Source organism: Leiobunum rupestre, chromosome 2 (assembly GCF_980474605.1).
Source record: "Leiobunum rupestre chromosome 2, qqLeiRupe1.1.hap1, whole genome shotgun sequence".
Classification (NCBI taxonomy): domain Eukaryota; kingdom Metazoa; phylum Arthropoda; class Arachnida; order Opiliones; family Sclerosomatidae; genus Leiobunum; species Leiobunum rupestre.
The window spans coordinates 87,975,438-88,002,559 of record NC_143385.1 but is presented as its reverse complement, the minus strand read 5'-3'; the positions used below and the strand labels follow the sequence as shown (position 1 = coordinate 88,002,559).

Below are 27,122 nucleotides of genomic sequence, written 5' to 3'. Positions count from 1 at the left end.
ATGCACCGAAAATCCAGTTTCACCTCGATCTACAGCGCCGAGCACGCTCGCGATTTCGGGCTTCGAACCGACTCCACTTTCGAAGAGGCACCCGAAGACGAAAAGAAACCTTCTAAATCGAAACGATCGAAGGTTACGACCCTCACCTGGAATTTCTGTCGCTTCTTTCTCTTCTGCGTCTTCACCGTCCCGTGCGCCTACGTGGTCGAGGAATATTACCGAGAATACGGGTCGAATAAGAGGGTCCTGGATGTACAGTACCCCACACCCGAGCCCGAAGTACCCGGTATCACTGTCTGCAATGCCAAAAACTTGTAAGAGTACCGTAGAAAAATTTTCAATAGACGCTTCAATAAAACCCATTCAGTGATCCGCTCGGAAGTATCAATATATTATAGAGTCTGGACTTGCAAGCTACTCTTTAAATGGTCCTTGTAAGGGTTAGTTTTTGAAAGGGGCCCAAAAACCACAATGAGTTGAGAGCGTCGAAGCAAAAAAGTCTGTTAGGCCCCACCATAGACAAATAAATGATTTTCTTGGACAGCTATCCTGTACCTTTCTCCGTACTAAAATTGACATATCCTCAACGTAACAATCCACTTGGGCCGTGGAATGGAATAAACCAGAATTGAGTTCAATATCCACCTCGTTTTTACGGTCGGTATTAACAAAAGTAAATTGGGGGATAAAGTCTATCACTGCCCTCAGACTTTACCTTCCACCATGCTTGACACCCTTTTTAAAGAGCTAGTGATCACGTGATAAGGATAGCACATTACGCGCGAAGTTGTGCATTTGTGGTATTCCGGTTCGCGCTCAGGATGAATTTTTTTAATTTTATTCCCTGGCAACCATGTCACCGCCTCGCGGTTTCAAATAGTCTCTCTTTCAAATGCTGACCATTATTTCCTTCGATAACGGTTGATTTTAATTAATAATTACTATATCAATTGTAAAATAAACTAAAAAAAGCTCGTTAAACTTGCAAATTGTTAGGCCTTAACATCGTAGATTTACCAATTAGTCCCGATCTCTGCTCTTAGATGGCGCCACGCTCTCCATGATTTAAGTGAGCGTTATTCTAGTTACGGTTTATTTCTTTTCAAAAGTCATGTTATTATTTTTAAAAGGTCGTGTTTTAGTTTCTATCATATATCTACTTTATTTAGGAACTAAATTAACCAAATAATCGAAAGCAAAAGTTTAATATCCACGTATTTTATAGATAACTATTTTTCATCGTGACGGAGTACAACCGATACCTTTGTGTCCCTGTAAACAGGCGAGGGGGAAGTCATTTCCGAAGCCCAAAAATTTTACCCCTGAAATAAGACGTCGTGCGGTTGGACCCAAATGCCAGACTTTCTCCCCCTATTTACTTTTGGTATTAAGCGATCTGAAAAATCTTTTATGTTAAGTATTTTTTACCCAAAATTTGCTACATTGTTTCACAAGGTGACGCTAATAGTGGAAGGTTAAATTGTGAAAACGATATTTGGAGAGGATAGCTGTCCTGGGGAATTTTTAATGTGTGTTAGGACTAACCGAGATTTCTTGCTTCAACGTTCGTCAAAGGTCTTTGCTCTTATGAAAAATGAAAATAATAAATGATTAAAATCTTTGTTTATAAAGTGAATACCGAACCTAGCTAACTTGGTTTGACTCGAGTATGGATTGTGGTTAGCCTCTTTGGCTAGCCAGTGGAATCTGGTAACCGACCAACCGGAAATATTATATTCATTCATCGGCTTTACTCTATGTAGAGGGATGTAAAAAGAGAATTTATTTTATTGAAGCGTCTGTTTAATGGTCCTAGGACGCAATTATTGAAATTATGCTAAAACACTTGAAATTTTTATTTTGTTTTAGACTAAAGAAATCTTCATTGTGTCATTATTCTGGTGAACTATGCAGCAAACTACAGGAATCAAAGCACCCAGTAAGTGCTTTTTGTTCATTTATTGACCGACCAAGACGAAAATAAGCTAAGCTTATTTTCGTCTTGGCTTGTCGCTAACGAGAGCCTAGCTTGTCTATACTTTCCTTCCACAAGCCTTTGCCTCCTAACGCTGGCGATGTTACTTGGAAAGCAGTATATACACGATCAAGAGAGTCACTTAGTAATATCTCGTTATTAGGACGGAATTGTCCGAGAACTGGCCGATGAAATGGATCTGAAGTTGCTGAAGGACCTGAGCTACCACAAAGGGGAAGTTCTCAAGGCCTGTTATATTAGGAGCAAGAAGAAACTGATTCGAACGACACTTTGCAGGTATCGAATAATTTTATATTTCTACTTACACTCAAGGCCATCTTTAGTTCGGCCGAATCCGGCTATATATCTGCGTCGTGGGTAGCTACCACTAAAAGGCTTACACGAATCACACTCACGTAACGATAGTCATTTATATATGTGTATATACTTATTTCCCAATTTATCGACCGCCATTTGTTATCCCTCGCTTGTCGTTGTTCATCCGTCTATACTGAATCCTTCGTAAACCTTACGGGAATGGTAAAACAAATTTTATTTAAAAATATATCGAAAATTGGACGATTCAATTTTCACTTCGATCAAAAATTGAAATTTAAAATGTGTTGTATTTAGTTCAATTACAATATTAATTCCTGTTGGATCAAAAATTTGGACAGATGATTCCGGCAATTTGGGAAATGGCCGCTATACCGATGAGTGTACGGAGCTGTTGGTTCACGTGGCACGAAGGGCATGCTATCACCCTCCTACGCATTGTAACCCGGCCACCTGAGTATTAGCCTAGCTGATTATTATTATTATTATTATTATTAAACTCAGAAAGACCCCCCCCCAAAAATAATAATTATATCAACTGGCCCATTGTCTTTATATGTTATTAGGACAGACCAGATTATAATCGTTAGATTTCGCTCTAATCTAATTCTAGACAAGCCATTTGGACCCTTCACAAGGGCAACTTATGTTTCATGATCAATTTCCAAAAGGACGAAAAAGAAGACCTTTCAGGATTGGACAATCCAAGTGCGCTTTCGAACTTGAATTCTGGTGACACATTTTATATATCTTTATCTCGATATGTTACAGAGCTCTTAATGGTTCTGGGTGCGGACAATCGACAATATTTGAAACCGAAAATTGCTGCTGGTCTGGACATTTACATTCACGCGCCTGAAGATATTCCTGAAGAGAGAGACGCCCACTTCACCGCCTTCAGAGGTGCGAAATATTCGATCACGTACACCAAGGTACGCCATTTCGTTATCGACGGTTCAGTGATAATAGGTGCTTCAATTAAAGACCCTCTCTCCTACGTGGCTATCCAAAGAAGCCAACTACAATCCTTAGCAAGATAACTAGGTTTAACATTAACTTTATTCTTCTAGTTGGTTTTCATTTTATAAAATGCAAAAACGGCTCAATGAGTGAAGACGCAAAAAGCTCGGTTAGGCCTAACACGATTTTTTCGCGTCCACACCAAAACTCTCCGTTAGGCTAAAGATAATCAAGACCTCATTCCCTAGATTCGAAATCAATCGCGTTTCCCCACCTCCTGCCGGATAATCTTGCTCATAGTTAGCACAGTAACAATCAATAGATAGCGCCCCACAGCAACTAATTCATGACGGAGGCCCATTTTTCGGAGGTCACGTGCCGGAAGTGTAATGGCTTCGTAACAAAACCGTCCATAGGAAAGCTCTCTGAATTAGAATGAAGGATACTAGGTCTATATTATATTTGGTTCATCATTTACTTAATAGGCGTCATTTATTCACATTTTCACATTGCAGTTAGTTTACACGTCCAGACTGTATGTATTAATACATGGGTTTTATTGAAGCGTCTATTGTTAACCTCTGTTGAGAATCATTCAAAACTTTACACATATAGTTAAGTGGGAATTTTAGAAAATATATCTTTCACGAAAGACCTATCCAAAAGGGCCTTAAAATGAAACATGGACCTTCGCAGAGTCAAAGTACTTCAAATGCGAACTAATTTCCTTTCAAATGGAGGATCAAAATATAGAATATTTTTCAAATGTAATAGTTTTAAAAAGTTGACTGAAACAAATAATGTTAACGAGATATGGATGTAGATAATTTTATCGTAAAACGTCTAACAAAATATAAGTTATTTAATATTATTTATAAGTTAGAACAATGAGTAAAAACAACGATATTTAAAAGTGCAGAAGAATTTTTGTTTATTGGAAGAATAAATTTAAAACCCGACTAGTTTCGGCTGCATTATCGCTCCGTCATCGGGTTTTAAATTTATTCTTCCAATAAACAAAAATTCTTGTGCACTTTTAAATATCGTTGTTTTTACTCATTGTTCTAACTTAATATAAGTTATTATTATTTTTCGAAGAAAGGTTTTCGATTTATTTGCGTAAGTTAGCGATGTTGCATAACAGATGCGTAATTAGCATTATTTTGTAAAAATCTTGGTGAAAATTAACAAATCTCATACAAGAATACACTGGTGTCCAAAGCGGTGATCGTAAAATGTATATCTCGAAAATATACTAATACCGAGCACTAATACCAAAAGTAGCATTAGACCCAAAAGTGTGTTAGAACGGTATAGTAGCTAATAAGAGTTTGTCGCAAAGTAAACAAGTCGGCCAAGGCCGTAATATTAGTTCCACATGGATGAATTAATTAATTATTCTCTAAGCCTTGGCGCGTGTCAAAAGGTTAAGCATTACGTCAGACGTAAGCTTCTTTATCTGCATTGTAAGTTTGAGCTCCGTATCTCAAATCCACTAGGAACTACGAAGAAAATTCGCATACGCTCACTAACCCTTGGCGCGCGTTAAAAGAGTTAAACATAGGGTCAGACTTCAGCTTCTTAAATGTATAAAAAGTTTGAGCCCCGTATCTCAAATCCAGTCAAGACTGCGTAAAAATGCTAAGCCTTCGTTAATTTAAAATTAACTCTGGTAAAATATCCGCAATACCTATCCTAATACCTACATCAAGTTTCAAATCGCACGCGAATAGCGTTAAAATTAGGCCAAAACAAGCTAAGCCTTGGTTAAATTAAAATTAAGTCTAGTAAAATATCCGCAATGACCATCCTAATAACTACATCCAGTTTCAAAGTGATATCTCAAATCGCACCCGAATAGCGTTAAAATTAGGCCAAAACAAGCTAAGCCTTGGTTAAATTAAAATTAAGTCTATTAAAATATCCGCAATGACCATCCTAATAACTACATCCAGTTTCAAAGTGATATCTCAAATCGCACTCGAATAGCGTTAAAATTAGGCCAAAACAAGCTAAGCCTTGGTTAAATTAAAATTAAGTCTATTAAAATATCCGCAACGACCATCCTAATAACTACATCCAGTTTCAAAGTGATATCTCAAATCGCACTCGAATAGCGTTAAAATTAGGCCAAAACAAGCTAAGCCTTGGTTAAATTAAAATTAAGTCTATTAAAATATCCGCAATGACCATCCTAATAACTACATCCAGTTTCAAAGTTATATCTCAAATCGCACTCGAATAGCGTTAAAATTAGGCCAAAACAAGCTAAGCCTTGGTTAAATTAAAATTAAGTCTATTAAAATATCCGCAATGACCATCCTAATAACTACATCCAGTTTCAAAGTTATATCTCAAATCGCACCCGAATAGCGTTAAAATTAGGCCAAAACAAGCTAAGCCTTGGTTAAATTAAAATTAAGTCTATTAAAATATCCGCAATGACCATCCTAATAACTACATCCAGTTTCAAAGTGATATCTCAAATCGCACTCGAATAGCGTTAAAATTAGGCCAAAACAAGCTAAGCCTTGGTTAAATTAAAATTAAGTCTATTAAAATATCCGCAATGACCATCCTAATAACTACATCCAGTTTCAAAGTTATATCTCAAATCGCACTCGAATAGCGTTAAAATTAGGCCAAAACAAGCTAAGCCTTGGTTAAATTAAAATTAAGTCTATTAAAATATCCGCAATGACCATCCTAATAACTACATCCAGTTTCAAAGTGATATCTCAAATCGCACTCGAATAGCGTTAAAATTAGGCCAAAACAAGCTAAGCCTTGGTTAAATTAAAATTAAGTCTATTAAAATATCCGCAATGACCATCCTAATAACTACATCCAGTTTCAAAGTTATATCTCAAATCGCACTCGAATAGCGTTAAAATTAGGCCAAAACAAGCTAAGCCTTGGTTAAATTAAAATTAACTCTATTAAAATATCCGCAATGACCATCCTAATAACTACATCCAGTTTCAAAGTTATATCTCAAATCGCACTCGAATAGCGTTAAAATTAGGCCAAAACAAGCTAAGCCTTGGTTAAATTAAAATTAAGTCTATTAAAATATCCGCAATGACCATCCTAATAACTACATCCAGTTTCAAAGTTATATCTCAAATCGCACCCGAATAGCGTTGGCCATACACGGCTCCGTTAAGTAAGTGCCAAACTTATTTGTTATTTGAGGCCATACGCGGCTTCGATAAGTAAGTGTCACACTTATTTGTTACTTGAGGCCATACGCGGCTTCGATAAGTAAGTGTCACACTTATTTGTTACTTCTGCCCATACGCGGCTTCGATAAGCAAGTGTCACACTTATTTGTTACTTCTGTCCATACGCGGCTTCGATAAGCAAGTGTCACACTTATTTGTTACTTCTGCCCATACGCGGCTTCGATAAGCAAGTGTGACACTTATTTGTTACTTCTGGCCATACGCGGCTTCGATACGTAAATCACGCACTCTGCGTAAGGCAAAAACGAACGTCAGCGGGAATGTGGTTTATGCGGCGCCCAAGGGCCCCTAATTTTTCTAGGGCACCGAAACCTGGTAAACCATTAGAGCTAAAGTAAATACGTAATTTAAAAAAGAAATTAAATTTTTAAGTCACTCAGTTGGGTAATAATCAGCGTGCGTAAATCAACGGCCACAATCGGAAAAGGGGGGCTTTTGCGCCCCCTGTTTCCACGACAGAGCTGAAACGTGCGCACATTGTAGAGGTACAGCGGTTATATAGATTAAAACTTAAACGGAATTTAAAAGTCAATCGTATCCAAAATTACAAGACTGCGTATTTTTAAAATAAGACTGCGTATTTTTTTTAAAAGTGCCTAAGGGGGGTCGGATAGAAGGGGCTGGCAAAGCGCCGCTAACTAAATTTAACCCGTGAAACTTGGTTGTGCAGATAGTGGCAACCATATTAAGCATTCTTAGAAAAAACGGTGGGGTTATGTCAACCCGTTCAAAAGATATGGAAGGTGTTTAAAAGTTGGACGACGACGACACTTCACAACATTCTAACGAAAACAATAGTCCCACTCTATATATACATATAGATGTGGAACTAAAAAGGGAAACGACCCGGGTCGGAAAATACGTCATCAAAATCGAGGTACTCCAGCGCCACCGAGTGAAGCGTTTTAGAACGTATGTCAACGGGTGTTGTGACTTAAGTAAACAAAATAAAGAAACTAAAAGAAAAGGTTGTTTCACCAATAAAAAAGAAAATAATGTTTTATCAACCTAAAAGAACGAACATAAAAAGGAAATATTAATCAGTTTAAAGGTTAATTAATTTTGTATATAAAAACATCAAAAATGTAAATTATCTCAGTTGTCTTTTAAACCTTCATCAATGCGTGTTAACGCTACTTATCGAGTTAAAGTAAATAAAATATAATGTTTTTATTTTAACCAGTACTTGATTTATTCTCCTACGGCTCGAGACTTTTCTTACAGGGAAAAGACGTAACATAATGGTGCCGAAACCCGGGAGGGAACGTAACCAAGTTTCAGTTCAGTAAGAAGGTCTACGTCACAAGAATTGTATCCTGTCTTAGTCGAGTTTACAAGGAAAGACGCTTAACATCTGCAGATCGAGAAGGCCACAGCGAATTGAATCATGGAGCGAATGTTAAAGCAGAGAAAAGCTTTGAGAACCAGGACTACCGCGCTTATGCATGATATCGATGCAGAATGGGACAAAGGTAACCAGAGAAGTAAAGAGCGACTAAATACATTATTTAAGCAACTCCAAGAAAAAGAAAAGAAACTGTCTACCAAAGACGCCGAATTAGAAAGCCTCATTCCCGAGGACCTCATTGAGAAAGAAGTCGATGAAGTGGAAAGCTACAGAGAGGACATTATCGAGAGACTGACAAAAGTGGAGAGGTTCATTCAAGACAACGAAGAAGAGTTACGATATTCAAGTAGTAAATTCAATCCGAACGAAGATAACGGATATCAAGCCATAGTCAATCTTCCTCGAGTCACAATACCACAATTCCAAGGAGACCCTACGCAATGGCGAAGTTTCTGGGACCAGTTCAATGCCGCTATTCATTCCAAAGCTAACATCGGCAACGTTACGAAGTTTGTATATCTAAAGTCGTACATGGATGGTAAAGCCCAAAATACGTTAGCAGGTTTGCCTCTCACGGAAGAAAACTACGAAGTCGCCGTGAATCTACTAGAGAAGAGATATGGTCGAAAAGGAGCGGCTATCAGCAGCCATCTCGAAAAAATAACAAGGCTGGATCCAATCAGAAGGTCATCCGACATTGCAGGTTTAAGGTTTCTGTATGACACTTGTGATGTACAAGTAAAGTGTCTAGAAGCGTTGGGAATTCCACGAGCAAACTATGGATATTTGTTCTGTCACATGGTCACACAGCTACTACCACATGATATTGCTTTGGAGTATTCACGACAGCTCGAAGATCTAGATGAATACGATGCCAGTATCCTGATGGACTATCTGAGGAAGGAAGTCGAATGCCGAGAGCGCGCGTCAATCCTGAATCGTCCAATAAGAGACAGCAAAGAGGATCAGTCCATCAGTCTGGCCAGGAGAGGAGGCACATTTCCGAGAGAAGATGCCAGTAGTTCAAGGACAAATAGATTTCCATCGAGAGCCAGAGTTCCTACCACGTCCGTCTTGAACATAGCAGTAACCAGCACAGAGTCATGCTACTATTGCAGCGACACCACTCATAAACCCGAAGACTGTAAAACCACAACTTTAGAAAAGAAGATGGAGCTATTGTCCCAACAAGACCGATGCTTCCTGTGCCTCAAACAAAGACATACCGCTCGAAGATGCAAATCAAAAGAAAAATGTAAGAAATGCCAAAGAAGACATCATATTTCGATATGTCGAGATATTCATGACGTAAGGAACCAAAAATTGGATAAAGAAGATACAACCTTGATCACTATGGCAGCAGTTGGTCCCGCAAGAGAATCCTATGATCAGCAAGTTCTTCTTCAAACGATTGTCGTATATGCTGAAGGACTCAATGGGAAGCAACCTATTCGATGTCTTCTCGATAATGGAGCCCAAAGATCTTTCATAACAAAAGAGGTCGTAGATCGTCTTAACCTGCCGGTAGTAGGTCAAAGAGCTATCACCGTTGGAGGCTTTGAAAATGAAAAGTCAACTACGTCAATTCGAAGAAAGGTCAAGGTCACCTTACGAAACTTGAGTGATCCGAGTAGTTACTGCGAGATGACGGTCTTTGAGAGTCCAAAGATACTGGGAACCGTCATCAGTATGCCCGACGAAAGTATCCGAGAAATAATGGTGAACAGAGGAATCCAATTAGCAGACAGAGCAGAAATTAAGGCCAACCAGTACAAAGGGAGCTGTCAATGCTAATAACCGCAGACTATTATTGGTCCATAGTCACTGGAGAAATTTGCAGACTGAATGACTTCTTCGTCGCATTGGAGAGCAGACTTGGATGGGCAGTCCAAGGACCGGCTCCTATGACGTCAAATGTCTTCGCCCAAGCCGTGGTTGTCATGGGTGCTACCACTGAAGTTGAAGAAGAAACAACTAAAGAACTTAAGGCCTTTTGGGAGCTTGAATCCTTGGGGATCAAAGAAGAAACATCTATCTCTAGAACTGACGAAGAAATAATCACCAGACATAATTCTAATATCCAGTTTCGAAACAATCGGTACGAAGTTCAATTACCATGGAGACAAGATAAAAACGAGCAACTGGGAAGCAACTTCGGATTGGCTCATAGACGCATGCAAGTTCTATTAAAGAAATTCCAACGTGATCCTCAACTATACTTCAGATACCACGATACCTTTGGAGAGTACTTGGAGCAAGGAATCATAGAAGAGATTCCACAAAAAATGGTAAATTCGTTAGACTCAGGATACTATATACCTCACTTTCCAGTTATTCGAGAAGACAAAGAGACCACAAAGCTTCGTATTGTCTACGATGCAGCGGCTCACGAGAGGGGTTTTCCGTCACTAAATTATCTACTCAGCCCGGGACCGAACTTAAATCCAGACCTACTGGCCATATTGATACGTTTCCGAAGAAGCCAGATAGCTATGATGGCTGATATCGAGAAAGCTTTCTTGATGATTTCACTAGCGCCTCAAGATCGAGAATTTACAAGGTTCCTTTGGATAAAGTCATTGCCGAAAAAAGACAAGCCAGTGGAGTTCATTCACTTTCGTATGACAAGAGTCCTGTTTGGTGTGAGCTCAAGTCCGTTCCTGTTGGCCGCGACTTTGAAATTTCATTTCGAAAAATTTAAAGATCAGTATCCCGAAACATGCCAAGAGCTCATGAAAAGTATTTACGTGGACGATTTGGTAACAGGAAGGTCGAACGTCAAAGAAGCTAAGATGTTGTACCATCAATCAAAGAGCATTCTCGCCGGAGCCGGAATGAATCTTCGAAAATGGGTCTCAAATTCCGAAGAACTTTCTCGATGTTGGCAAGGTCATGGCACGCATGAAGAAAAATCACTAGCCTTGTCATCAGAAAATTCTCTACTACCTCTAAAGGTCCTCGGAATTTTGTGGAGATCAAAACCAGATGTTCTAACTTTCAATGTGTCATCTTTACTAGAATTTCTGACAACAAGACGAAACACAAAAAGAAGTGTTTTACAAGCAGCATCACGAGTCTTCGATCCTATCGGATTTTTATCACCGTTCCTGATACGAGTGAAAATTCTCTTTCAAAGGTTATGGATTCAAGGAATTGATTGGGACAGTGAGCTGACACCAGAGCTTGAAAGGGAATGGAATCAATGGTGTCTTGAACTCCCAGATTTACAGCACGTTTCGATTCCTCGATGGTACTACGAAGGTGCAGATGAAGAGATTCGTTCTCAAGAAATCCATCTATTTTGCGACGCTAGCAAGCAGGCCTATGGAGCTGTCACGTACTTGAGATACGAGACGACAACTGGAAAAATTGGAGTCAGTTTTCTTTCGTCTAAGACCAGAGTCGCCCCAATTAAAGAGTTAAAGATACCTCGTCTCGAATTGATGGCAGCCTTGATCGGTTCCCGATTGTTGAAGTACTCATTGGACGTATTTGAAGGCGATATCACCAAATATCATTGTTGGTCCGATTCAACTATCGTCATTCAATGGATTCAACGTTTGTCAAGAGAATGGAAGCCCTTTGTAGCTAACCGTGTTGCCGAAGTTCACACCTTAACAGAGCCATTGTCATGGAGTCATTGTGCCGGAAAGACGAATCCTGCTGATCTGCCGTCCAGAGGGTGTACCATCAAGGAACTGATATCCAATGAGATTTGGTGGAAAGGGCCACCATGGTTGCGACAAGATAAATCGTCCTGGCCATGTCCTGTGGAAAAATCGCAACACAATTCTAAAGAAGTAGACGAAGAGAGACGTACTATCCAGATGTCCAGTTGCATGGAAGAGATACACCCAAGCATTGACCTGGAGAATTACAGTTCTGCGACACGAGTACTTAGAGTGACCGCCTGGATACTGCGCTTTGCCAATAATGGAAAAACAAGATCAACCAAAACCAATGGCCCATTAAACGCCTCCGAAGTCGACAACGCACGAAAACTGTGGATACGTCAAGTACAAGAGCAGTCATTCCCGGAAGAAATGCAGAGACTAAAAGATAACCAGCCACTTCCTAAGAATTCGAAGATCAGTCAATTTGGCCCGTTTCTACAAGGTGGCGTAATGCGAGTTGGTGGACGACTTCATAACTCGAATTTCGAATACCACGTTAAATACCCATTTCTTTTACCTTCGAAACACAAGTGGTCCGAGTTGTTAGTACGAGAAAGTCACTGCATTGTTATGCACGGGGGTTTGAATAGTACCTTGACCCAATTACGAGAAAGCGTTTGGATTATGAAAGCCCGACAAATGGTGAAGAAAACGATCGCACAATGCATGGTCTGTCGCCGATTCAAGGTCAAAGCTGGAAATCAAGTTGCTGCACCCTTGCCATTGGATAGAGTTAAAGAGTCGCCTCCATTCACCGTCACTGGAATAGACTTTGCCGGCCCCCTTTACACTCGAGAAGCTGGGAGTCATACAAAGGTCTACATAGCACTATTTACCTGTGGAGTTACGAGAGGCGTCCATTTAGAGCTGGTAACCGATCTGAGCGCTGACAAGTTCATGATGGCCTTCCGAAGATTCGTAGCTCGAAGAGGGATCTGCTCGACGATATATTCAGATAACGCCAAGTCCTTCAAAAGAGCCGACCAAGATTTGAAGAAGCTGTATAAGAACATTGAAGGCAAGCCGTTTCAAGAATATTTGGGTCACCAAGGTATTCATTGGAAATTCATTGTGGAGCGATCCCCTTGGTGGGGGGTTTTTGGGAACGACTTGTCCGTTCTGTAAAGACCTGCTTAAAGAGGACGCTTGGAAAAAATTCACTTTCTTATGAAGAACTTATGACGAGTTTAACCGAAGTCGAAGCTGTAGTCAACTCCAGACCATTGACGTGTAACGAGACTGATCCAAACGAGCTACAACCATTGACGCCTTCTCATTTCCTTATTGGTCAACGAGCTACGGCAATTCCAGATCAAGAATTCAGGAGTACCAAGCCAGATGCCAACAAAAATCAACTGTCTAAAAGGCTCCGTCATCGACAAGTCATTATCAATCAGTTCTGGAATCGCTGGCGACATCATTATCTATTAGAGCTTCGTTCAGCACATAGTAGCAGACCAGTTTCCGATCCGGTTTCATTCAAGGTCAACGATGTTGTCCTCATAGATGACTCTATTAAACTACCACGGCAAGTGTGGCGAATTGGTCGGATCACTCGGGTGCTTCTTGGTCGAGACGGAAAGATACGAGGCTACTTTGTGCGTCTGCCTAGTGGAGCGGTAATAAAGAGAACCGTGCAGAATCTCTATAACCTGGAAATCAACGATGGATGAAAATTTCACCTTTTCATCGGGCGGAGAATGTTGTGACTTAAGTAAACAAAATAAAGAAACTAAAAGAAAAGGTTGTTTCACCAATAAAAAAGAAAATGTTTTATCAACCTAAAAGAACGAACATAAAAAGGAAATATTAATCAGTTTAAAGGTTAATTAATTTTGTATATAAAAACATCAAAAATGTAAATTATCTCAGTTGTCTTTTAAACCTTCATCAATGCGTGTTAACGCTACTTATCGAGTTAAAGTAAATAAAATATAATGTTTTTATTTTAACCAGTACTTGATTTATTCTCCTACGGCTCGAAACTTTTCTTACAGGGAAAAGACGTAACAACGGGCGAGTAAATCGAAAAGAGAAAATTGCGCCAAACTATAGACTAAATATAGTGTTGCTAGTACTATTCCAACTAGTAGGTTATGTAGTCTATAGTGTGACTAGGTCTCACTAGCAATTTTGATAGGTGCGAAGGTACAACTGACCCACGTTTGGGTCTTATACTACTTTTGCTAATACCTAAACAGCTGTTCGAAACATAGAATTCCCGGCCTTGAAAATATTGATATACCATCAAAATGGCGATCCTTAGGACTGGAAACTTAGTCACCATTATCAACACATTTGTAGTTTTTAAGATAAATTATGGTCTTGTAGTTTTTAAGATAAATTATGGTCTTGTAGTTTTTAAGATAAATTATGGGCTTGTAGTTTTTAAGATAAATTATGGGCTTGTAGTTTTTAAGATAAATTGTGGTCTTGTAGTAGGCAATTAGCGAAGGTAACAAATATATCTAAAATACATGTATTTGCCGAAAAGAGTAACCGTTTTTATTTGATATCCAATAAAAAGTGGAATTTAGTAAATGTAATGGATAATTAGCATGTTTTAATAACTACAACTTTAACTCTAACTTTAACTTTAGCATTAACTTTAACCTTAAAATCTACAGGCTTCGGACATCGTGAATCAAATCGGAGATTGCACTCATTACGAAGACAACCTCATGCCAGATGTTCGCTTTCCCAGGATCAGGAACAAAAACGTAAGTCGTTTGAGAAATCATCGGAACAATATGTCGAAGCGGGGGTTTCAAGGTAGGGTGGCGGAGTGGTTAGTACTTTTGTCTCGCAGTACGAGGAGTTGGGCACAATATCAGCTTGTGCCACTGGGTGAACACTCGGAACAACTCTTTCTGAGTTTACAAGTTATCTCCCCTCTGGTTAAAGGGTTTTTCTTCCCTTTCCATTAAAACTTCTCGAGTTTAATATTAATTATGAGAGTAAGGAACTGTTAGCCCGCGTGGCATGCGGTATTAGGGTAGCTGAAAATCATCAGGGTCACCATAGTCTTCCCTAGAGCTCGGCGAAACAGATACAATAATCGCTAAAATTTCGATTAACCATAGAAATTACGATTAACTGTTTATTCGTGGGTATTATCCAGACTAAAAAGCAATTTAACATGTAAAAATAATAGATTTTTTCCGGTAATTTGTGGATAAATGTGTGTTTTGGATAAAAATAAATAAAGTGATTAATTCTTATCCAAACGCCGAGCTCTAGTCTTCCCTAGACATTCCAAGTGTGTACATTTCAAATTTCCCGTTTAGACCTGTTACGTTCGATGCATGTGGAAGCAATCGAGGGCTAAACACGGCTGTATCGCACCCTCGATCACCATTTTCGAAGGAATGAGCCGTTGTCAAAAGAAAACACCCAGTTCCAGTGAGTACAATTAAACAACCACTATTATCTCTAACGAACGTCAAATACTAATCGTTTATTATCATTTCAGAGGAATACTTCGACATTCCGTCTAAAGCCATCAACAAGTGCTGGAAAAAGTGCAAAGAAGACTGCGAGTGAGTAGATTTAAACTGGATGTCAATACCACACGCAGTATGGTGGATGGCGTTGCAGAAACGTGATTAATACTACAGGTCGAAATTAGGTCGCGCAAATGTTACGTCACATACCATAGTATAATCATCGAGAAATAACCCTCAGAAGGAGTTGTAAGGCAAGCGTACAAATGTTGGCCCGTTTTCGTCTAGCTAATCGAACAACGCGCCATCTAGCGCTCTTCTCTTGAGTTGTAAATTCACCACATAAATATGGCCGCGTCCAAAAGAGTAAGCGAGGTTTCATTGATAAATGGTAAATACATTTTAATGATTTTTCAGCTAGAACTATTATAAAACAATGTGAGCATACATACTTATTTATTAAGTAAGATGGTTAAAAATTAAATGTAACTTCATTGATAAGTTTTTTAAAGTTTAAGTTAAATAAATAGTTTTTAACTTTTAAGCCTTTGCTGAAGTTATTTATAATTTGCAGATATTATTATATTATTATTATTTTTGAAACCCAATTTCAAAGAATAATTATTAAATCTTTTGAGAAGATAAATTACATTTTAAGCAGACCTTCAGATACTAAAACATACGAAGTTATAAGTTTAAAAACATCTACAGGATTTTTGCTGAATATAGTAATGTCAAATTAACCCGACGTCGGTAGGCAGCCATATTGTCCTAAATTTTCATTTCCGCTAAATATCGGAAGGTAGCGCTACGTTAGTTGCGCGTGACAGTTCTAGGGAAAATTCTCTATACGAACTTTTGCTTGCCTTACTAGTCCTTCTGGGGGTTATTTGCCATGGTATAATTAAGTAGCATAATATCAATAAGTATAACAATAATAATCAGCTAGGTTAATACCCAAGGCACCACCATGCCAGTAGGATGGTAGTTGGGTTGCGTTATAATGTTTCTTCAATCACAACATTCTGCAAAAAGTATCACTGATTTTCAAAGCTGTTCCATAATCAAGGTTTTGTTCAGCACAAATATGCCCAATTTGAAATATACTATTACCAAGGACGATAATATTCTACACCGTTCCGTTGTAGAGAATGACAGTGTCGAAAAAGGTTTGACCAGAAAATTAGCCATAAAACATTATGAAGTGTCAAGCTTATTTAATTATGTTACTTATCGTCATTGTTTTATACGAAAATTAAAAATTATTTTTTTGTACTTATTTTTCGCCTTTAGTATGGTTAGTATTCAAAATGTAAAACCATAAATAAATAGGCTTAAATCTAAAAAAGATTTAATATTTTTAATGTGGTCTAATAATTGAGGGGGTCTGAGAATTTGCTGTGTATCTTAGGGGTGAGGGGTTTTTCCAATTGTTATCCCTAAGACTTATTGGAAACTGAGATCGGGCACTATCGGTATTTCCAAGAAAAATGCCCTTGGTCATTGTAGAACTGGCCTTAATACTTTTCTTTCTCAACCGTTTCTTGAAATTAATTTAACTGGGAATTCGATCGCTTTGACCTTAGGAATATGAATTAACATTGTTTTAGTTCCTAAAAATTCTACGTTTGTTTAAAATGAGAAACAGACATTTAGGACAACCTGCGCAATATTTAAAGCGCTTGTTCTTTTTACTTCTAGCCGCTACAAATACGAATTGAAGAAGGAAATGGAAAAGGTAATGCTGCAAATTTTTCATTTAAATAGGAAGTGAATTATATTTGTTAAATTACTTTTATTATATTTTCAGAGCATGTTAAGCTGGAGAAATTAGTAAGTTATGACACTGTAATCGTAAAACCACAATAGTCCAACTGGGAAATTTGGTTACGGAAGCAATTCCAATCTCACTTTTGGGTTGATATTAGGACCCAAAAGAAGAAATTATAATTGAATACAATAAGGGTATGGATTATGTATAGAGGGAAAGTAGCGTACATCTGTTATTCATCCTACTGTAAAGACTCCTTGATACATGTAAGGGTTTTCAGACATGGACGCCATTATAGTCGCACCTTATAAAGAATAACAAAAATAATTATATTTTTTAGTAATGTCAAGATTACAAATTTTAGTAAATGAAATTAAACTTCTTGAAATTGTTGATAAAAGTTATAGATGGCACTGGCGCGGTTTTGGGAAATAGCCTTCTGAATACTCTTATTTTAAGTTATTTCGCCTGTGCAGAGAGTGTAATATACCCAAGAAGCTGAAATTTTCCATAATGACTAATCTGATGGTATACTATCCATATCCGTCGATAGATTTTCGATATTCCTTTACGGAAACTAGTTCCGCCGCCAGGCGTCACAGTGATTCCATTCTTATATTATAATAGACCGTATGATCATGGACGCTTTATCTGATAAACTGAGCCATAATATGTCAAAATATTTCCACATCATATTTCGTGGAATTTATTTCAAAATTTGGGATTTCTAGAACACTGTGCATGGTCTAGCCTCGTCACGTGAGGGGGGTACAAAAACGGAACCCTCGTGTGTTTCAATTCTTGTAAAACGATAACTATTAATTACGGCTAAAAGATCAAAGATAACTTCCAGAGCAGAAATTTATTATTTGAAGAAATTGTTGTGAAACACACGCGGGTACCCTTTACAACAAACTTTGAATTGACTTAAGATATACGTTCGTTTTCTTTCCAGTGAAGTGAATGTTACAATACAGTTAACTCCAAATAATATCACGTATTACACGCACAGGCCCAAAACCACGGTAAGTCTATTTGGCAAGAAAATGCAACCGGATATTCGGCTCTCCAATGACAAAACCTAGCGCCATTTTTTAACATTCGAAGTAATTAAGCATTTTATTTGGATTAACATGAGTTATTATGGTATTGTAAATTGTCCTGGGATCCGGTACAAAATTATTCAAAAATGTCCTTTATAATTGTTTTTAAATCAATAAATTCAATAAAATCGAAAAAATGAGATATAAATTAAAAATTATCTATGGATTAGAAATGTTTTTTAAAAAGTGCCGAATCTGATGCTGGATTACTCAAAGGATTAAAAAAACCTCTGATTCACTAGAATAACGATCTCAGAAAATAAACTTTATAGCAATGGTGCATAAATTTCCAATTTTTAAAATACGCATTTTAGAGGTCGAAATCTTCCCTTTTATCAGTGGCGCACCCAAAAATTAGTTGAGATTGCACCCTTTCTTTATAGAATAGTTCCAGGGCTGCTCCAGAGTTGTGCGAAAATTTATGTCAGAAGGTTTATACGCCAGCACCAATGGCCCTTGATGACATAATTTTCCCCGGGACCCTGTGACAGTTTAGATGCAATAGGACTAGTCGATACTACACCGCAAAATATTAGTTTTACACATTTTTCGGGAAAACGAAATTTGGACATTTTCTAATAATATAATCTGACAACACTGCTCTCTCATTTTTTTGGCGGGACGGGGCTGAGAATAGGCCTTTCCATAAAATATTTCTACGTGCTTTCACTGTTTTTCTACGTCATCTACCATCTATTTCGATAAAATGAAACCAAAAGCTGGCTGCACTTTTTGCATTTTCCGGTAAAATTTCCCCAAAAATAGGCTTGGTGACTTTGGAGTTCAAACTGATTTTAATTTATTTTCGATACTAATTAAATGAATTATTATTGCAATACTCATATCAACTCTGTGAAAGTATTGTTAATTCTTAAATATTTATTAGCTAGTATTTTATGAAAACAAGGAGTAATATCATATGTAACATATTTACTCATAAGTATGCCACTAGCTCTATTTCTTCACTAACGGTTTGTTTCACAGATATTGCGTCATACGTACCCTACGTAATATTTAACGTCATATTTGACGTCATCGAATCTCAAATGCCGATAATGCCGTTGTATAACTAGCTCTATGTCTGATAAACCGACGGCCATTATTTTAGTAAAAAACCGGTTTGAACAACCAAGGCTTAGGAGCTAAAATGAAATACAATATAGTGTCAAGTTCTGTTAATGTAATAAATTTGCAAATTAATTAAATTCTCGGAGACTCACGTTCTAAAATAAATTTGCATTGTCAAATAAAAGAAGTAAGTTCCCTTACGAAAATGACTTGATAAAATTTTGGGTGGTTTTGGTTTACGCGTCGTCTTATTTTAAGTCTGTTCCCTGCCTTCTACACTCTAGTCGGTTCTCTAATAGTTAGCCTTCCCAAAGTTACAGTGACGTCACTCGGTTCTGGCCAATTACATTTGTTTGTTTTATTTAATCTACCATCTAAGCGCAAGCAGGTGTAAAAACAAGGGATTTGGGTGGGGATATAATTCATTGATTTTGTTAATTATTGTTATATTTACCTCAATTATTTTCGTTTACCGCGTTTTGATCGTTTAGAGCACGTGATGCACGTGCCATTTTTGGTCAGTTTCTTCATTTTAGGCCAAAGTAGACGTCTATTGGCAGGTTTTGTAGGTTTCCTAGCTTTTTGGCCTAAAGATTAGCTTTTCTTTATAGTTTCTTATCGTTTCTTGGCATGTTTTGTTATGTATGTAAGAAATTTTTCCTCAAAGTTTGACAGTTCTCGTCCTTTCGGCTATAGTTAATTGTCACATGTGCGACACTGTGAGGGACTCTCACGGCTAAGTGAAAAGTGTAGTATCTGCTGTTAAGGTTATTTAATTATAATTCATGCCACCAAAAATGCATTTTTGTCCAAGTATCTCTTTGAATGCCAACTGGATCCAAATCTCATTGGATCCCAACTGGATCTAGTTATCACTGAATTAAGAGCTGATCCAAATCTAATTGGATCAAGACCGGATCCAAATATCATTAGATCCAATCGGGTTCCAAATCTCATGGGATCCCAAATTGATCCAATCTCATGGGATCCCAATTTGATCCAATCTCATGGGATCCCAATTTGATCCAATCTCATGGGATCCCAATTTGATCCAATCTCATGGGATCCCAATTTGATCCAATCTCATGGGATCCCAATTTGATCCAATCTCATGGGATCCCAATTTGATCCAATCTCATGGGATCCCAATTTGATCCAATCTCATGGGATCCCAATTTGATCCAATCTCATGGGATCCCAATTTGATCCAATCTCATGGGATCCCAATTTGATCCAATCTCATGGGATCCCACTTTGATCCAATCTCATTGGATTTCAATATGTATAAAATTGTGATATATATTGGATCCCAATTTACGAAATTGGATCCAATTGGCATTCAAATTTCATAATATCTATCCTTACTTGATCCAATTTGGATCCCAATTTGATATAAATTTGATCGTAAATTTTATCGAGAGGTCTTAAAGTAAAAACAAAATTGGATCCAACTGTAATAGGATCCCCGTTTGATCTGGCCAATTTTTGATCACATTTGGATCCAATAAATTAAATCAAATTTGGATCAAATTATGATCCTTCATTTTCGTAAGGGTTTATTGGAAAAAATAGGTGAAATTCAGGTTGAGCTTTTCTGGCGCATCTACAAGTTTGGAATCTTGGAAGATTCTTATGAGCCTAGGCCTAACTCTTCTAGGCTTGATATGGGTTTTAATAAGGCTGGTGGAATATTCCACTTCGACGACTTGTTCCATTTTCGGAAAGCGATCACATATTGGTCATTTTCCCCAACCTTTTATTTTTCTAAATTACTCATATTTTAACTTCATCCGCACAAACCCAGCGAGTTTATAAATTTCAATAAAGCTACATTGGGCGGACTAAAATTCCGACGCAAAAAAATTGCATATCAATTTCGAGGTTTTCCATTGGCTTAAATAAATATGTTACTAGCCAATAGTGTGACTGGCAAAATTACTAGGATGAATAAAAAGTTTAAAATCTAACGTAATCCTCCTTTTTACTGGTTTGTGGTGAAACAAACCGTTAGTGAAGATTTTTGAATGGAATAAAGGTACAGTGGCATACTTATGAGTAATTATGTTACATATGGTAATATATATATAACGTTGATCTAAATCATCCTAAAAACAGTTTTCTTTCTCCCTCTTACCGTTACGAACATTTTATGGAAAGGGTTATTGTTTTGTCTGGCAGAGCTGTTTTTCCCCTAAAGAAAGGGGGATGTGTGCAATTTTGGATTATCGACTATAGAAAACTTTCTTGATCGTAATAATGTAAATGTTATTTTCGTTAGACTCTGGATGTATTCGGTTACGTGATCGCCGCCGTGGGTATGTTCATGGGACTAGCCTTCCCAGGTTTGGTGGACAAAGTTCAGTCGTACGTCACCGAAAAACTAAACGACAACCCTCGTTGGGTGGAATTTTGGAACATCGACGAACACGAGGAAGACGAAGACGAAGATGAAGATGAGACATTACCAACAAAATCCACCGAAGCTTCGACAGAAGACATATGATCACCCACAGCAAATCACTATTTCTTAAGAACTGTTTTTTTAAATGTTTTTAATTTCGAAATAATTCAAAATACGTCTAACAAGGATTTCAATAAAATATCCATGGAATTTAATTTGAGCATTTGGTTCACAAAGCAGATAAAGGCGATGTACCTACACTTGCAGGAAAGGTTAAGTAACATAAATCAATTTGACAACTTCGTAATTATATTATAAATATAATCAGCTAGGCTAATACCCAAGGCACCACCTTAGGCCTAAGTCATCTAGCGACTTATAATGCCCTTAAACTGGTGGCCGGGTTACAATGCGTAGGAGGGTGGTGGAAAGCCCTTCATGCCACGCGAGCCAACAGCTCCCTACACTAACTATTTCCGTTAACCTAGACAAGTTTTTATGGGAAGGGGAAACCGAAGAGCTCGGGGAAAACCCCTTTAACCAGTGGGGAGAGAACTTGCAAACTCAACGCAGAAGGAGTAGTTCCGAGTTTTCACCCAGTGCCACAAGTTGGGATCGAACCCGGCTCCTCATGCTGCGAGACGAAAGCGCTAACCACTTATACCATAAGTTACATAATAACGAAAGTAAATAAGAAGAGATAGTCTGTAACTGGAATTTACCCATTTGCTTCCCTCCTTGTTTAAAGGGACTTAAGCAAAAAATATATTTTTTAAAGCAATTGGCGGCTCTATCATTGCCACCTGAATTATGAAAGGCCCCTGTTATTTGTGATGGCCATGAATCTCCCCGATTCGTCAAAAAACACCACTTTACTAGAGAGCGTGGTGCCATCTATTTATGTCAAAAGAAGCTAAAATTAGAAATAGCCAAATGATAACGTCTTCAGGGAGCCATTGCATTATAGAGTATTATAGTTAGACAACTTATACTCTATTTAGTGAATTTTAACCTAAATTAGATATCCCGTTTAAAAATATTGTTTATAATTGCTGTAATTTATGTTATTGACCAATTTACAAACGATCCAATCAACGCGAGGGGTACCTATAAGTACCGCCTATTTGATTTTGACGCTAGCGACATGCATTGAAAAAAGAGCCACTGACTTTAAAATGTATTCGAGCTCATTTATAAATATGTCAACTGCAGTGGAAATTAGAATATGTGGTTTTTCCAAAGTAAGGAATTTATATTTGATTTGCTTTTGAGAACAACAATAGTAGGGGTAGTCACTCGTAAAATCTTTGTACAGTGGCGTAGCGAGGGGGCAGGAAGGGCAGCCGCCCCCGTGGATAGGGGGGCTTAGGCTATATTTTTTTATTATAACAATTAAATTGAAATAGTTAACTAATTAAAGTAAACTGATAGGTTTACTGTTAATTCTTACCCTCGACTCCTGCCTTTCAAAAGCCATCCCCTGTAATCACGCAAACTTTACCATCTCGCGTAGCTTTGAGTAGTTAAGCCCCATGATTTAACTCCGAAATTATAGGGAACAAGTCGGCCCAGGCCGTAATATTAGTTCCACACCGGTGTATTCGGGTGGGCAAACCCATACACCCTTAGTAGACACAGGTAGGCACACTAATACAAAAGCTGTTGAGGCTACTTGAATTCTTATCGTTTGATATATAAATTGCCATCCTAAGTTGAAGGATTCAAACTTGGGCGCCACCCACTCTCAGGAGACCCGGGTGGGCAAAGCAATACAAAAGCTGTTGAGGCCATGTGATTTCCTATCGTTTGATAGACGGAAAGTATCAAAGGTGAAATAGGTAAGCAAAACACGACGAACATAATTCTTTTAAATTATTGAAATTAGTGGAAATATGATTTAAAGAAATTCTTAAACTGGGATTCAAATGTGTTTATTTTAGGGAATTTATATCAAACATTTGGGAAGTTTAGACACCAAAAGTCATGTAAATGCGGAAATTCATAAAAAAAATACCCATTAATGTAATTTTGCAGAACAGAAATTAATAGAATATGTTATTCTCGAATTTTATATTATCTCGGTGATTTAATTGGTATTTTCTTAGAGCAGATATTTAATATGGATTCTTAACAATTGCATAAATCATATTATTGCAAGAATGTATTTATGTACTAAGAATATGGCAAGACGGATATTCTGTCCCCATGGTCGCATACTTTGCAGCTTAAGGGCCTGTCGCAAAAGCCCAAGCCATGTTTACCGGACAGAGCTGAAACTTGCACACAGTTAAGAGGTATAGAAGTAATGGAGGTGTAGTAATTTTTGAAGGGTATCGTTCTACGCGAAAAATAAACTTGACCCTTGGAGGAAAGAAGGGGTCCAACCTGTGGAAGCTATGATGACGAGATTGACGCGTCAGAAAGGTCGCCTTTCGTTGGATCCACGTGTTTGCGGGGGGTCAGAGGTTTTTGTCCACTTTTAGTTTCGTTTTGGAGGAAACATCCGGGGATTTAACTCTGCCCTTGACATTGGCTATAAGCGGGGGCAAATGTGCTTTGGACTGGGTCACAAAGAGGAAACACTTTAATTAGCACCATATTGGCGACGGATTTGTTTTATAGGAAATAGGAAATCATTTAAAAACGCGTCAGTGCGATGATTTTATCGCAATTTTTAGGGCGAATTACAATTTTCGTGCCGTACGATATCGTATCATTCGGTGACTCTCCCTTTAAGGGGGTTGGTCGGAGGGGGCGGAATTAATGGCACTGCGTGCGCGTCAAAGAGTTCTATCGAATGAGACCAACTTGTTTTTTCGGTCACTCTCCCTTTAAGGAGGTTGGTCGGAGGAGGCGGAAAATAACGGCACGCGTGAGGGGGCGGATAAAAGAGTTCTATCGAATGAGACTACTGTTTTTTTTCGGTAACTCCTCCTTTAAGGGGGTTGTTCGGAGGGGGCGGAAATAAACGGCACTTTGTGCGCGTCAAAGAGTTCTATCGAATGAGACAAACTTGTTTTTTCGGTCACTCTCCCTTTAAGGAGGTTGGTCGGAGGAGGCGGAAAATGACGGCACGCGTGAGGGGGCAGAAAAAAGAGTTCTATTGAATGAGACCAACTGTTTTTTTTCGGTCACTCTCCCTTTAAGGGGGCTGTGTGAATGGGGAGGAAATTAACGGCACTGCGTGCCCGTCAAAGAGTTCTATCGAATGAGACAAACTTGTTTTTTTTTCCGGTAACTCTCCTTTTAAGGGGGTTGGTCGGAAGCGGCGGAAATTAACGGCACGCGTGAGGGGGCAGAAAAAAGAGTTCTATCGAATGAGACCAACTGTTTTTTTCGGTAACTCTCCCTTTAATGGGGCTGGTCGGAAGGGGTGGAAATTAACGGCACGCGTGAGGGGGCAGAAAAAAAGAGTTCTATCGAATGAGACCAACTTGTTTTATTCGGTCACTCTCCCTTTAAAGAGGTTGGTTGGAGGAGGCGAAAATTAACGGCACGCGTGAGGGGGCAGAAAAAAGAGTTCTATCGAATGAGACAAACTTGTTTTTTTTCGGTAACTCTCCCTTTAAGGGGGTTGGTCGGAAGGGGCGGAAATAAACGGAACTCTGTGCGCGTCAAAGAGTTCTATCGAATGAGACCAACTTGTTTTTTCGGTCACTCTCCCTTTAAGGAGGTTGGTCCGAGGAGGCGGAAAATGACGGCACGCGTGAGGGGGCAGAAAAAAGAGTTCTATTGAATGAGACCAACTGTTTTTTTTCGGTCACTCTCCCTTTAAGGGGGCTGTGTGAATGGGGAGGAAATTAACGGCACTGCGTGCCCGTCAAAGAGTTCTATCGAATGAGACAAACTTGTTTTTTTTTCGGTAACTCTCCCTTTAAGGGGGTTGGTCGGAAGGGGCGGAAATTAACGGCACGCGTGAGGGGGCGGAAAAAAGAGTTCTATCAAATGAGACCAACTGTTTTTTTCGGTCACTCTCCCTTTAAAGAGGTTGGTTGGAGGAGGCGAAAATTAACGGCACGCGTGAGGGGGCGGATAAAAGAGTTCTATCGAATGAGACAATTTTGTTTTTTCGGTCACTCTCCCTTTAAGGAGGTTGGTCGGAGGAGGCGGAAAATGACGGCACGCGTGAGGGGGCAGAAAAAAGAGTTCTATTGAATGAGACCAACTGTTTTTTTTCGGTCACTCTCCCTTTAAGGGGGCTGTGTGAATGGGGAGGAAATTAACGGCACTGCGTGCCCGTCAAAGAGTTCTATCGAATGAGACAAACTTGTTTTTTTTTCCGGTAACTCTCCTTTTAAGGGGGTTGGTCGGAAGGGGCGGAAATTAACGGCACGCGTGAGGGGGCAGAAAAAAGAGTTCTATCGAATGAGACCAACTGTTTTTTTCGGTAACTCTCCCTTTAAGGGGGTTGGTCGGAAGGGGCGGAAATTAACGGCACGCGTTAGGGGGCAGAAAAAAGAGTTCTATCGAATGAGACCAACTTGTTTTTTTCGGTCACTCTCCCTTTAATGGGGCTGGTCGGAAGGGGTGGAAATTAACGGCACGCGTGAGGGGGCAGAAAAAAAGAGTTCTATCGAATGAGACCAACTGTTTTTTTTCGGTCACTCTCCCTTTAAGGGGGTTGGTCGGAGGGGGCGGAAATAAACGGCACTTTGTGCGCGTCAAAGAGTTCTATCGAATGAGACCAACTTGTTTTATTCGGTCACTCTCCCTTTAAAGAGGTTGGTTGGAGGAGGCGAAAATTAACGGCACGCGTGAGGGGGCAGAAAAAAGAGTTCTATCGAATGAGACCAACTGTTTTTTTCGGTCACTCTCCCTTTAATGGGGTTGGTTGGAGGGGGCGGAAATAAACGGCACTTTCTGCGCGTCAAAGAGTTCTATCGAATAAGACCAACTTGTTTTTTTCGGTCACTCTCCCTTTAAGGGGGCTGGTTGGATGGGGCGGAAATTAACGGAACTGCGTGCGCGTCAAAGAGTTCTATCGAATGAGACAAACTTGTTTTTTTTCGGTAACTCTCCCTTTAAGGGGGTTGGTCGGAAGGGGCGGAAATAAACGGCACTTTGTGCGCGTCAAAGAGTTCTATCGAATGAGACCAACTTGTTTTTTCGGTCACTCTCCCTTTAAGGAGGTTGGTCCGAGGAGGCGGAAAATGACGGCACGCGTGAGGGGGCAGAAAAAAGAGTTCTATTGAATGAGACCAACTGTTTTTTTTCGGTCACTCTCCCTTTAAGGGGGCTGTGTGAATGGGGAGGAAATTAACGGCACTGCGTGAGGGGGCGGATAAAAGAGTTCTATCGAATGAGACAATTTTGTTTTTTCGGTCACTCTCCCTTTAAGGAGGTTGGTCGGAGGAGGCGAAAATTAACGGCACGCGTGAGGGGGCGGATAAAAGAGTTCTATCGAATGAGACAATTTTGTTTTTTCGGTCACTCTCCCTTTAAGGAGGTTGGTCGGAGGAGGCGGAAAATGACGGCACGCGTGAGGGGGCAGAAAAAAGAGTTCTATTGAATGAGACCAACTGTTTTTTTTCGGTCACTCTCCCTTTAAGGGGGCTGTGTGAATGGGGAGGAAATTAACGGCACTGCGTGCCCGTCAAAGAGTTCTATCGAATGAGACAAACTTGTTTTTTTTTCGGTAACTCTCCCTTTAAGGGGGTTGGTCGGAAGGGGCGGAAATTAACGGCACGCGTGAGGGGGCGGAAAAAAGAGTTCTATCAAATGAGACCAACTGTTTTTTTCGGTCACTCTCCCTTTAAAGAGGTTGGTTGGAGGAGGCGAAAATTAACGGCACGCGTGAG

The 27,122-nt window shown here is 39.1% G+C and overlaps 1 protein-coding gene across 1 annotated transcript; it reads left to right on the top strand.

Annotated features, from left to right (window-relative positions):
• On the top strand, positions 1-21,490 carry LOC149960255 (uncharacterized). Its single transcript, XM_090167426.1, has 12 exons — positions 1-314; positions 1,870-1,939; positions 2,139-2,272; positions 2,925-3,019; positions 3,083-3,243; positions 14,166-14,258; positions 14,826-14,940; positions 15,011-15,077; positions 16,683-16,719; positions 16,792-16,814; positions 17,708-17,777; positions 21,202-21,490. The coding sequence occupies exons 1-12, from the start codon at positions 1-3 to the stop codon at positions 21,424-21,426; spliced, it is 1,404 nt and encodes a 467-aa protein (XP_090023552.1). The 3' UTR covers positions 21,427-21,490.
• The last annotated feature ends 5,632 nt before the right edge of the window (positions 21,491-27,122 follow it).